Genomic DNA, 14,379 nt, shown 5'->3' with positions numbered 1-14,379 from the left:
CCTACGCCACACTTCATTTGAGACGTTATCCTTTCGTGGAGTAGTAGTAGTATTGTGACCATGGATTCGTCTTCCCGTCCGCTGTACTTTCCCGACTACGCCAAGTTTAAACATTACTTTGACAAAAAGAGGTCGCCTAGACTAGTCAACCGGAAATTACAAAGGATGGTGATCCAACCCCATCGACCGACAGCAGCAGCAGCAGCAGCACAAACAGCACAAACAGCACAACGGTCAGATGCATCTAATATGGTCGTTCAAATGACTTCGGAATCCCAGAGCGAGGTTGACAGGGCAGAGGCTCAAGACAAGAGGGTGAAGGCTTTAAAACGAAAGGCAGGAGTCAAATGCGTCACTACGAAGAAAATTCGTTGAACTGACAACATCAACGCCACACCTTCCAAGACGGCGAAAGTGCTCAAGTGTACCCCGGTGAAAGAAGACGATATCTTTAGTTAAAAGTAATCATGGCTCTGTTGAACGATAAAGAATTTGAAGAGCTGGTGCCAGAAACTTTGAACCTCTTCACTCTACCCCCTTATCAGACTAGCGTTCAGAAACATTACTTCGTCAACGTGCGCCCTTTGAGCCAAATCAACGATTCCACGCCTTTGGAATTTCACGTGTCCAATTCCGGAGGCGACTACGTCGATCTGAAGCGCACCCGTCTGCACCTCAAAGTCAAAGTCACTCAAACGGACGGTACGGCTTTGGCAGAAGATGAAAATGTGGCCCCCGTGAATCTGTTTTTGCAGTCGCTTTTTTCACAAGTGACGGTCTACCTGCAGAATCAGCTGGTGTCTTCCACCAACAACCATTACGCTTACAAAAGTATGATGAAGACCCTGTTGGAGTATGGACACGAGGCCAAGAGCACTCAGTTGACCACGCAGCTGTTCTACAAGGACGTAGCCGAACAAAACTCTGACCTGGAGAGCAGCAACGTCACCGGATCTATCAACGACGGAATGTCGTCGAGAGCCTCCTACATAGCGGACAGCAAAGTACTGACCATGTCGGGACCCATCTACGAAGATATCTTCGACGTGAACCGGTACCTGCTGAACGAGGTAGACCTGACATTGAAGATGTACAGATCGGATCCTAAATTCTGCTTGATGAGCAACGTGACCGAGCACGAATTCAAAGTTCAGATCTTGGACGCCTACCTGCAGGTGTGCAAAGTCAAAGTCAACCCCGCCCTGATCTTGGCTCACAACGAACTCTTCGTAAAGTCCAACGCCCTCTACCCGTACACCAAAACCGAGGTCAAGGTCACCAGCATCCCCACCAGCCAGCAGACGCACTCCATCGACAACGTGTCCAACCTGGTGGCCAACAGCGCCAGTTTGAACGGGTCGTATACCGGAAACCCCTTTAATTTCAAGTCCTCCATGCTTAAAAAAGTGACCCTGTACGTCGACGGCGTCAGTGTGCCGAGTCAACCCACGGAGGCGGACGATGTCGAGTCTTACGTCAACATGCTCGACGGCATGGATCTCTGGAAGAAGGACGAAGGAAACGCCATCACCAGAAGCGACTTTCTCTTGGGGAGCGCCTTGTTCGTCTTCGACCTGGACAAGAAGTGCGAAGATTCGGAGTACCTGAACCTGGTGAAATCGGGCACCGTCAGGCTGGAACTGGAATTTAAATCGGCACTGATCAATCCTCTCAGTTGCGTCGTCTTGACTCAGAGGAATTCCCTCATCGAAATCGACCAAGCCCGCAACGTGTTCGTCAAGTAAGCGAGGCGATGAAGGCTTCTCAGTTGATGTGCACCATACAGTGCGACTCGAGCTTACAGAGACACGTGTTAGGCGTTTATGCAAAAGATACTTTACCCGTTCTCCCCCCTTCTTTGCTGAAAAAGGGAGTCGGTCTCATCGTCAATACAGATGTTAGACAAAACAGAGGTCGCCACTGGATTGCTGTGTATCTCCGAGGAAACAACAGAGCAGAACTGTTTGACAGTTTGGCAGAACCAGTTGACGTTGTATTCGATCATTATTTAAAGTCCTATGTCGGTTCTTACACTCGCAATATTCAACAGTTACAATCTACAGATTCCAAGGGGTGTGGGTTTTACTGCTTGTATTTTTTACTGTGTATATTTAAAGATCATTTAAGATTGAACCAGATTGTCCATCAGTTTGATGTCAATGAATTACAATGGAATGACGCCTTTGTCACTAGCTTCATTTGTAACTACTTCAAATACTGCACTCATGTGAGCACTCCTTGTATTGATTTTTAAAAATATTACTGTGCTTGTAAAAAAATAAAAAAAATAAAAAGTAGTTCAATTCCAATCATATCTTTGTTGTGTATAAATAACTTTGACCGGTAGTCATTCAGATCAGTTCTGAGGTCGACAGCGGTAGAGATAACATGGAAGAAAAGAAGTGCCTGATACCTTTTCACACATCAGCTACCATATCAGTGTTAGGTGGAACTTCGAGCGGAAAAACGTTTTGGACCGCTCGACTCTTAAAACAAGCCAATACCACGTTTGATCCGCCGCCCAACCTGATTATTTACTGTTACGCCGTCTGGCAAGATGTCTACAATGACATGGAAAGAACCATTCCAAATATTCGATTTCAAGATTCACTACCTACAGAAGACCAGCTAAATTCTTATTCGTCAGAGTCGGGCAAACGATGTCTTCTCGTGACAGATGACTTCATGCAGCAAGTTTGCAAAAATCAGTTGTTTTTACATCTTTACACCACGCTATCGCATCATCTGGGGATTTCCGTCATCAACATACAACAATCCGCCTATCCCAAAGGAGAATGCAACAGAACCATGTCTCTGAACACCCATTACTTCGTTCTGCTATCCAACCCGCGTTCAGCGCACGAATACAAAATTTTGGCATCGCAAATATTTTCGGGACAGGCAAAATATTTTGCGGAATCCTTTCAAGATGCCGTTGGGGGGAAAAAATATGGGTATCTCGTTTTGGATGTTTCGCCTTATGCTAATCCGCAGTATGGTCGTTTGCGCACTGGAATATTTCCCGATGAAGTGTGTACGGTGTACTTGCCCCAGTGATGTTACTAAACAACAACAAAAAAAAAGGTGATTTTGCACCGGAGTTCCAACATTTCACTTTCAACCCTCGAAGCGAGCAGACCTTTCTCCTCGTCGTCGTCGTCATTATGGATGTATGTGGAAGATTTGACGACGTAGTTCCAGACTGCGCCAAAGCAGACCTCTGTACTGAGGTGTATGGACAAAAGTTTAGTGACAGACTAAAGACTTTTGACAAGTGGCCACTGCAGATGAAGCAGTCACCAACATCGATGGCTAAGGCCGGATTTATATACACTGGGCAATCTGATAAAGCCTACTGTTTCAAGTGCAAGCTACGCGTTCATCGTTGGATACCAGAAGATGATCCGATGATCGAACATTTCCGACTCTCTCCTCACTGTAGCTATATCCACATGGTGGACGAGCCCCAAAGTCAACAAGAAATGTTAGACCAAACAAAAATGCTATAAAACGACATCGGTCAACGCACGCTGGAACATTTGTGAGCGACCATCTCAACATGAGTGAGCTACTAGAAAAACATGTGACTTTTCTTCTGATGTTGAACCAAGCTAATGCCGGACAAAGAAAAGCTTTGTTGAAACATGCGTCGGGCGACCAGTTTATGGCAGTGATAACTCTGATATTTAACATTCTGAGAGGAAACATACACTTACCGGATGAGGATAAAATACGACTGTCGCGACACAAGAAGTACATTCGTATCTTGGCCAGCAAGACGATCGGTCGACGCGTCAAACGGGAGTTGTTAATCACGCATCATTCGATTCTACCGATTTGCATAAGATCCTATCGATCCTACCTCTCAACCCTTCACGATGAGCAAGCCGATGATTCTTCTGACAAGGGATACCTACCAGAGACTGATGTCCGAACAGGAAGAAGAACAGAAGAAGAAGAAGAAGAAGATGATGATGATGATGACACCCAGTCCGATAGCGAATCAAAATCATCGGACACGTGAACACGTAACTGTGGACATAATGCTTCAATAGTGACAGCTACTACACAACAACTGTTCATTCAAGCCACAGACCCCAGTAAGTCACCTAAAACAAACACGGGAACATAAGGTACACGTCCAAATAAGGAACTGCATCATACATAATTTTTGTTCATGATGTGTCACATCTGAAAATTTCCTCCATGTCAACCATAAAACGTTTTTGACACTCTTTGGTATCTTGGTAGAAAGTCCATGCTCGATTGGACCTCAAAAGATGTGAAATGTAGACGCCAAATGCTGGAACTGCTGTAATATTGCTTGACATAAAGGGGAAAGTTGACTGTTGGAAAGTGAGGTTCCCTTTTGTAGTACAGACATGTGGAGACTGTTTTGTCACTCTGAATCTGAACTAACTGTGAGTGAGTGAGCATTTTTCTACGCCGCTTTTAGCAATAACACGACGGGGGACACCAGAAATGGGCTTCACAAATTGTACCCATATCAGGAATCGAACCGAGGTATTCGGCGTGACGTGCGAACGCTTTAACCACTAGGCTACGCGACCGCCCCGAACTAAATGTGAAAGAGATGAGGTGGTTTCACTGGTCTTCTATTCTTAGGTTCAGGCGGGTAAATCAGTGGAAGACAATTGTCTCTATGACCGTTATTGAACGATACAAATGTATATAGCGTATTTTATCCAGATAGTTCCTGCTCAAGAGCGCTCAGTCATATGCTCTTTTCAAGAGGATGGTCTTGAGGGTTGACCGGAAGCTGCTGACCGCCTCGAATCTCATGACATCCACTGGAAGCTCTTCTCATAGAGCAGTGCCAGCAGTGCTAAAGGTTCTGTTTTCACACGTTGTTTCTGGGCTGGTGGTACCGGTTGTTGGAATGCAGATCGTGATGCCCGTTCAGGTTGGTAGGTACACTGCAACCAGACCATTGGGTGATTTGTAGACACATACCAGCAGCATGAACATAATTCTCAGTCTCACTGGTAGCCAATGCGATTCTTTGATGATCGGTGTCACGTGGTCGTTCGATAACGTATGATGAGCATTGCAACTGTATTTTCCACACGCTGTAGCTTGTCCAGACGAATTTGCTGAAGACCATGCAGGAGACTTTTGCAAAAGTCTAACCTTAAAGTGACAAATGCGCTAAGTATTTGACAGCATTATTGTCCACATATAAACTTACACGTCTGATATTCCTTATCTGTTGTTAAACAGCTGAATGTTAACTCTGTCATCATGCCTAGATTCTTTGCGTGACTGCTTGACTGATCAATACTATCCTCATCCTCCCTGCATATTCGGAGTTGAAACCAGGGCATCATTAGTTTTGGATTGATGATCAAAATTTCATTTTTGTCTTCATACAATCTGATAAAAGTGGTCATCATCCAATTTTTGTGTGCTAAAAGCAGGCTGTGATTCTCCAGAATGTCCCATGAACTGGGTGAACCCTTAGTGGTTACATTTGACCTTTCCTTAGGTTGTTTTGTGGAACATGGTTAAGTCCATCAGGCAGCCGCCAAACGTCTATTACACACTTGTGTATATTCATGTAATGGGAATGCATGTTCCTCAATATCTTTTTTTAGTACCCTGTGTCGCATTATCTGCTTCAATAAATAGAATGACTTATGATAAAACGGAAGGCACGTTGTCTTTACTGTTGATGAGGTGTTTCTTGCTAGGTCAGTGTCACACTGAACTTATATGTGATATTCATGTGAATAACTTTCATAACGTTGTTGTTTGATTATCACGCTGAGTACACATTCTGTCGATTTTTTATATGATAACTGACACTATTTTTCAGGGCACTATCATTTGCAGAACTCTCGGTCTGTTCAACTAGCCTCCTTCGTTAATGGCACAATGTGTGAAGTACATGAGTACAATGTGTGAAGCTCATTTTTGGTGTCCCCCGGCGTAATATTGCTGGAGTATTGCGGCGTAAAAGCAAATTCACTAGCCCACTCGCTCATAATAGAAAGTTAATGTCAGATCTGAATGACAGCGCCCTGAAAAATAGAGTTACCCTTATACAATCAGTAAACACGTCGTGTGAACTTGTGATGACTGTTATTAATATTCCTAGATTGACTTGACTAAGCACCTGCTTTTCATGATCTATGTGTTATTGATTAATTTACGTTAAGTAATAGAATGTGAATAATTGTATTATCACGTCCTGGTAGATAATCTTATGAGCAGCCGTGCAACAACTATAAAAATGTACTCTATTTGCTATGTCCCTGTCAACAACATGTCTCGCGCTATCATGACCACATCAGTCATACATTGTAGACACCTCTTTAATGTGTTCATTTGCAGCTTTTGCCTTTGAAATATGCTCCGAGAAACAATTCGACTTATAAGACACAGACCTGCCCTTACTCGTGCTGTGGCAGCATGTACATTAAGTACTGTTGTAGCTCCTCAAGGTGAGTCTTCAATATCTGGTGGATATACAACTCAGCACTGTACTAAAGTATGGTCACACAAAGCATTAAGTGATGTTACTGGTGTACGTAACACTTGGCCCTATACCTAATAAAGTATGGTCACGCGCAGCTTTAAGCACTGTTGTCATACCTCTATGTCAGAATGATGAGATCTGATTGGTCCAAATGATCTTGATAAAATACTATAACACCCGCCCTGGAGGTCACTGCACTTATCAGCGGGGGAATAAATCTCTTTTACTTTGCCACGAGCATGTAAGGCTTCACGTAGATTTCTGAGAGGTAGAAAACATAAATCCCTCATACCCCACTTCAAAGCAAAAAGACGCACGAGTCACGTTACACGGCACAAATTAACCTCAGCGCAATCGTAGAGCTGTTTTCTATCAGTTTTGTATTTGTCTTAATTCTTTTACAATGTCACATAAAATTTGTCTGTAAGATAAATTCGTTGTACCTCTAGGTGCGTCTTTAATAGCTGGTGTATAGAACACTAAATATAGTTTAGTCACACACAGCATTAAGTACTGTTGTTGTTCCAGGCGACTCTTTAATAGCTGGTGTATAGAACACCGGGTCATGTACTAAATATAGTTTAGTCACACATAGCATTAAGTACTGTTGTTGTTCCAGGAGAGTCTTTAATAGCTGGCGTATATAACACTCGGTCTTGTACTAAATATAGTATGGTCACACACAGCATTAAGTGCTGTTGTTGTTCCAGGCGACTCTTTAATAGCTGGTGTATAGAACACTGGGTCATGTACTAAATATAGTTTGGTCACACACAGCATTAAGTACTGTTGTTGTTCCAGGCGAGTCTTTATTAAGTCTTTGATAAGCATTTATAAGTTGGGAGAACATGCATAGATGCCACTTTTTATGGATAGCAATCACTGTACGACGTTTCATAGCTGCTTCATCAGGTGAATGCCTAGTAAGTGCATAAAGTAATATATATATTCAAAAACCAGTTTCTCCCCTAACATTCCACAAATAAAATTTGCCGTTGTTGATCATTTTTCGTCAACAAGCAGCTCCTGAAAAAAACCCACCCTGACAGCACAAGAGACCAGCATACGCACATCTTCCCCACAACCAGACCATCAATTTACATGGATTACAAACATCTCTTAAAAACAACAACACAGCCTCAGCCACAGGTACAGATAATATTAGCTATATCATTCTTAATCACCTCACTGTCATAATTAAAAAATATTATTACAATTATATACTCAAATTTGGATTTCTGTCCCCATCCCCAAAACGTGAATACAATCGAGGTACCTAGCAACAATCTTTTAAACGAGGACATCATTAAATTTGTACATTTGTGAGAACTGTATTCTCCTGTTTTACCAGTGTTTCATGCCTTTTCGAGGTGTAACACAACATCACTATTTGTTGGGAAAAGTAAAAAGTTAGCCTGGCAAGCTTTGGATGACTCTAGACGAAGTCACAGAAACCTTTGAACATCTACCCACCATTCATGAACATTCTGGTGACTTCCAAATGCTTGAGCGCTCTACTGTTGCCATGTTCGAGAAGATGTCCCCTGCAACCAATGAGCTGAGAATGGAATTCTTCTTCCAATTCAAGAAACCTTGCTACTCCATACAATTTCCATTCTCTGAGGGTTTTGGGTTTTCCAAAGTTGGTACTTCATGGAATCTAGTTTGGATTGATGGAACGCACCAAATGTACATGCAAACCAAACTGCACTACTTGTATTAAACTTCACAATAAGTAGATCCGAAACTAAAACCTTATTTAAAATTGTAAATCCACCAGGATAAAGTCGTTGCTTACTCCGCTGTTATTTATGAAAATATTATTATTATTTCAAGTTTACTGTACTAGTCTAGTGACTTTGACTTTTGTGAAACTATGAGCACTTCCGCCCATTTCAGTTCGTGGGAAAGGTTGAACCCCGAGGTCGTGGAACGAGTCATACCCCGTTTGTCAGATACCCCATTTGTTGGACAATTGAGTGGAGATGGCTTGTGGAGATGACATATGAGATTTACCCTTTGTTGTAATTGGCCAGTCATAATAGACTTCATCCTCGGTATGAAATCAAATAAATAAAGACGTTATAAGTTCATGAGTAACATCACCTATTTTATCAAGAACAGAATTGGGAGATTCTACAAAAATGACAATATTGTCACATGCGTTCATCACAAATTGAGTCAATAAATTTATTTATTTTGTCATAATTATTGTAATCTATGTTAACATTTATAATCATATGAATCTTAATTAGTTTGTATCTATATCAGAATTGGTTCTTTTGAAAGTTGCATGCTGTTTAGTTAAAGTTTGCTAGGATAGAGCTTGATTATTATACTGAGTACCAAAGGGTACACCTAGATGGATACGTCACACATTTTATAGTGTACGTATTTCTACATTTCGTTGTTTAATAGAAAATTAATAGAAAAATGTGTTTGAAGCAAAACAAACTTCGAACTGATAACATCCAAAATGAGAAGCAGAATCAACATCTAAAAAATGTGTTATAATGTTGAAACACAGATGTGAAAATTGTGCTCTTAATCAAGAGAATAGCATGTTTTAGTCAGTGACAACATTTTGCCATTTTTTGAAGAATGACCCGATTATGAGATTATCTGTCCACTGGAGATGCGTTATTAAGACATGTACATAAACTGGGTTGACTCAAGTACTCGGTTCCAAAGTAAACCATGAAACAATTTTGATGTATTTATGTGGCTATTACAGCCAATGAAACACAAGGAAAGTATTTTCATTTATATATTATAAGTCTTAATATTCTTATGAGGTGTGTGACAAATGGGGTATCATCGGGACTTTCAGGCATAATACAATGTATCTGATCTTTGGATTAACTATAAGTATATGCTTATTGAATATAGTTCTGTTATCATTTTATCATAATATGGAACACTGTTGTTTTCTCTGCAGTAAGGGTGAAAATGAAACGTGTGCATTCCAGGATATACGAAACAGAAACGTTGGATGTATTGAGTAATAAACCAAATAAGGCAGGAACTGTGAATTATGTAACGTAAGTACAGTTGTTAAATTCCACGGTCTATATACATGTTGATGGTTTTGAAATAATGTTAAGATTGTACATGTTGGTGGCTTTGTGCCTTTAAATGGAAGCTAAGATTGCATTAGTACTTTGTTTCGCTGCTCGTACCATGTTTTGTAGTCATCGTGATACCTGAAAATAGTCTTACCACATCAAGTATTCAGCTATGTCTTTGACATCTTCCCGAGGCAAGAGAGTTAACTGACTTTAAAAGTCCAGTTTCCACCCTTGCCGAACTAGGCTGGAAGTACTGGGCTCGGTCGTAGCGCCACCAGTGGCTATTGCGAGTTATGTCCTTTCTATGCCTCTCCTATTGACCAGTCAGATTCAACCTCTCGTACCACTTGCATTTGCTTCAAACAAAACGGTGGCCCCCAAGCAAGACGATCTGATTGATAATCAAGATATATATTGTGATATAACAAGTTTTACATCGCGAAGTGCATCAAATCACGTGAGCACCGTGATTAAAAGCAAGAAAAGATTTAGAAAGTATCTGTTGACAACGAGTTAGCGGTGCATATGCTTTGCAAATCCTGCAGTCGACAGAAATCTGCATGACACTTTACGAACCGGATTTCGATTTCAGTGCGCGATTTTGATTGGACTATGCATAGACTCGTTAGTCCAGCCAAAATGTAACTCCATAACACCAGCCTGGTTTGGCAAGGATGGAAACTGGACTTTTAGAGTCAGTTAACACTCTTGCCTCGGGAAGATGTGTCTTTGAATGAATATCAATATATGTTTCCATGAAACCCTTGCATTAATAGTCTACATAATTCTTAGAATATTCATAAAACTGTATATCCAATTGAATGTTTCTCTTCATATATATTTTGAATACCTGCTCAATATTTTTTATTTTTTGAAGTTTTTGAATTTCAGAAAACTATGTGAAGACAAAATTAAAGCAAGAAGATCAATAATTTTGAACAGTGTACAAGTTTTCAGTTTTCTAAAAATCTCCACACAACTGTGATTTATTTTCTTATTTTGTTTGCTGCAAAACAACCATAACGGTGTCCGACTATTTGTCACAGCCATATGTATCTTCTTGTTAAACAGTTGGTGTTTCGAACATTGTCAGCAAAACATGTTTTTCTGTTTACTGGACTAATCGCCCTGGTTCGTTTTCAAAGCATTGCCAAAACGTTTCCAGAACCATACTTATTCACGTGAATAAAACATTTTCTGATACATTTCCGGAACATTTCGCAATTATATTTTTCACGTCCTCACATTATCGTGTGCGTTCTCGCGCGCGTGCGTGCGTCCGTGCGTCCGTGCGTCCGTGTATGTTTGTATGAATGATGGTTGATTGATAGGTTCTGAGACTAACATAGAAGGAATTGCGTAATTGTGAAATACTTAGTTGTGGACATTACATGATGTCATAGAGGTTTTTCCACAAAAGCTTGAGTCAGTTGAAAAACTGTTTCGCTGTGACCCGTATTTATATTTGGGATGTGATGAAATGAGAGTTAATTGTGCACAAAGGTGGGAATTCCCACACTCCATATTGTAAAAGTGAAGTAAAATGAATCATTTGATCACATGTCATGTGATAATCCCAATTAATAGTCCACTCCTTGCAGAAGGAATGGCATGACGCAAATGTGCCCTCATTTCGTATCAGTTGCGATCGTTTCTTATGAGAGGCTCAACGTTGAGGTCGCTACGTGTAGTCAGTGTGTCAAGTTCCCCTGACTTAACTGGTATCTCTGAACCTGTCCGATGACTGTTTCAGCTCCGTCAACGTTCATTACTCGTGGACCACAGGAGCTATTATTGGCATCGTCATTGGCGTAATCGCGTTGATCGGTCTCATCGTGGGAATCATCATCTGCTGTGTCTGCTGTTGTAGGTCATCACAAGGACAAAGAGGTCACGTAGTGCAACACCAACAGCAACTGACTGTAGTATCAGGTATGACAACTGCTCGCCATTCACTTTGCCCAAACCAACTTTACCCACGAGTTTATGTGTCCTCGAAGTCTGATGGTATTACTTATGCCATTGTACCCTAATGGAGTTGGTTATTGTTTTTTCGGCTTATGATCTATCACTTACTTTGGAAGTTGCTTGGATGTAGTTGTTCTATTGCTATCTACTGTTGCGAAAACAACATTCACTCGTTCCCTTGACGATTCTATACGTAAGTATCTCCCCGTTTCAGGTACAGCAAACACAGCCTATACTCCTGGGTATGGCTACCCGGTTCAATCCACGCTTGGGGCATACCCGCCTGTAGCAAACTACTCTCAACCATCCTATCCTCCAGAGAAGCAGGGAACATATCAACAGGGTGGAGCATACCTGCCCCCACAAGGTGGAGTAAATCCACCCCCACAGAGTGCAGCATACCCTCCTCCACAAGGAGATGCCTCTCCCACCACCGAGTGAAGTCTGCTAGTCTCCAGCTTATGGTGAAAATATATAATCAGCACCAAAAAATAAATAAAGAGACAAATCCCTTTCCATATCCAATAGAAACCTCTGCATAAAGCAGAGTCTTTTGTACACAAACACATGCAAAGGCAAGTCATGATCAATGCTCTCAAATATCCCAAATGATGCCACACAATATCGTCACTTAATTATCGCACGTTCCATTGCATAACAACAATATTTGTCTTCACAAAATACGATAACAAATGATTCATTTTTGGTAACATTGCTCTAGTTTATGAAAATTTAAAACCCATTATATATGGTAATGAGCGTTCCGACTTACAAAGGTAACTGAGGTGTTTGTTTCACAAAAGGACAAAAGCCATATTTATGATTACGAGTATTTGGCTTGTATTTTTCATTAGTGTGTATTCAGCAGGTCCAATCGACTACATTGCAACAAAACAAATCAATTTGAATCTTCAACAATAAATAAATTTTTCTACATTATGACTTTCTTTCTTGAGACCTTTATATGCAAATACACCCGGTCATGAACAAATCCCACTTTATTTGCCAACAAAAGATTCTTAAACATTTATATTGTTCAGTGACATAGAACCGTAAGCTTCATAAAAGTAGAAGTTTCCTTCACTTTAACGACTCGAACAAGTGTTCAAAAGGGGCATTTCCATCAAGATGCTATGGAACATAGTTGATCCTTAGCCGTATTGTCCTCGCCTGACATCTTTCATGGCCATGGAGTACCCGCCAGCTTGTTTGGTTTGATTGAGATATCAACCCTCACCCGAGAAGCCATAGACATCAGCAATCCTGACAGTCTTAGCAAAGAAATCCGGCACCATAAACACACAACATTTAAAAAAGCCAGGAAACCCAGGAAAAAGGTCCAATTTCCAAGTCCAAAGCATCCCCATCACCCATCCTCGTCAGCATCACATACCAAGACCCTACCAGCCACCAGATCAGCAGTCTTCTCACGAAAAACAACCAATGGATGTGACATTTACCTTCGACAAGACACTTAGAAACATCTTCCATCCCTAAACCCTAGTGGATGTGTGTATGAGATCTCATGCAACTGTGGAGACAAATATATTGGAGACACTTCACGTTCCATTGCCACCAGAATAAACGAAGACAAGACCTCTGTTGAAAATATCTGACAAAAATCTGCCCTTTCAGAACATCTCATCAAAAACCCTATCCATCAATATTTCCAGACAACAAACTAAGATTCTCCATATCAGTCACTGGTCATAGGAAATTATATTGTTATCTTTGTATATTAATTATACCTTGTGTAAACATATCATCATATATTTATATAACATGCAGTTCACACGTGATGCGACTTGTACATTGGACAAGAGACCAGTCACATGACAGCAAAACTGACGTTCATAAGAGTCTGAATGACACATTTTGATGTTTACACGGTTTTCACAAGGTTATATTCCAATGCCTCCAGAACGTCTCTTTGCTTTAGAACGATGTTGCAAAAATATTTTATAACCATTCAACCTGAATTCATCAAATGAGTCAGTTTTTGTTTCCTGAAAACATAAAATATCATTATGTTCAATTAAATCAATAAACTCGGGGTACTCGAGTCTTTTTCGTAAACCCAGCAATTCAAACTAACTAAACGCACACCTTCCTGAGATAACGTATTAAAGTCATTTTGATCATTTATTACACTCTCACTATGTGAGCTGGAGACGGTTATCAACGTAGAGCTTATCTACAACGATGTGAGCTCTCTTTTTCTCAGCTCTTGCAACTTTCATCAGGGGCATAAGAACATTTCTCCTATAATCTGAGACTTCCCCCGGGAACTGTTCTGAGATTACATATGGTGTACCGGCCAGCATTTTACCGCATCTCTTCACTGCGTCTCGTTCCTTTGTAACCAAGAATTTGGCGATAATCGGCCGATGTTTGACTTCACCCGTGTATTGAGGGGTACGTCTCCTGCCTATTCTATGAACTCGCTGAAACTGTCAGTTCTCACTGTCAAATTTAAGATGTTTTTCAATAAAGTCTCTCAGAACCTTCTCTGTGTTCTCAGTTTCAAAGCGTTGAAAGCGGCGTTAAACCCAACTCACTCACACTCTTACTGAAAAAACATTATCCCGTATACATACACAACTGTCAAATCTTCCCAAGTAACAACACAGTACAGTAACACATGTGATTAGCAGCTGGCAGATGTTGTGAGATGGCAGATTTCCTCCTGGGTGGGATGGGTGATTCAAACCCTCTGACCCCAGGGTGGCAACTTTACACCAAGCCAAATCTCCTCTCTTAGGAACGATACTGGGTTAGGCAAAAGAGCGTAAAATTAACTTATAATAAATCCGAAGAACGTAATTTGGATTTGGTTGTATCGAA

At 41.0% G+C, this 14,379-nt stretch overlaps 1 protein-coding gene and 1 pseudogene across 1 annotated transcript; both read left to right on the top strand.

Moving 5' to 3' along the window:
* The first annotated feature begins 467 nt into the window (after nt 1-467).
* On the top strand, nt 468-1,745 carry LOC139451038 (uncharacterized protein F54H12.2-like). The gene has a single exon (XM_071232850.1). The coding sequence runs from the start codon at nt 468-470 to the stop codon at nt 1,743-1,745; it is 1,278 nt and encodes a 425-aa protein (XP_071088951.1).
* A 2,133-nt stretch (nt 1,746-3,878) lies between these two features.
* LOC139451037 (uncharacterized) lies at nt 3,879-12,001 on the top strand (annotated as a pseudogene).
* Nucleotides 12,002-14,379: the final 2,378 nt, after the last annotated feature.

Source organism: Haliotis cracherodii, unplaced genomic scaffold, assembly GCF_022045235.1.
Source record: "Haliotis cracherodii isolate W230 unplaced genomic scaffold, xgHalCrac1.p SCAF_8, whole genome shotgun sequence".
In the NCBI taxonomy this organism is placed as follows: Eukaryota; Metazoa; Mollusca; class Gastropoda; order Lepetellida; family Haliotidae; genus Haliotis; species Haliotis cracherodii.
The sequence above is the reverse complement of the archived record's forward strand: the minus strand, read 5'-3'. Positions and strand labels throughout refer to the sequence as shown.

Excerpts from the sequence above, each read along its gene's own strand:
- LOC139451038 (XM_071232850.1), top strand. The coding sequence starts at position 468 with ATGGCTCTGTTGAACGATAAAGAATTTGAAGAGCTGGTGCCAGAAACT.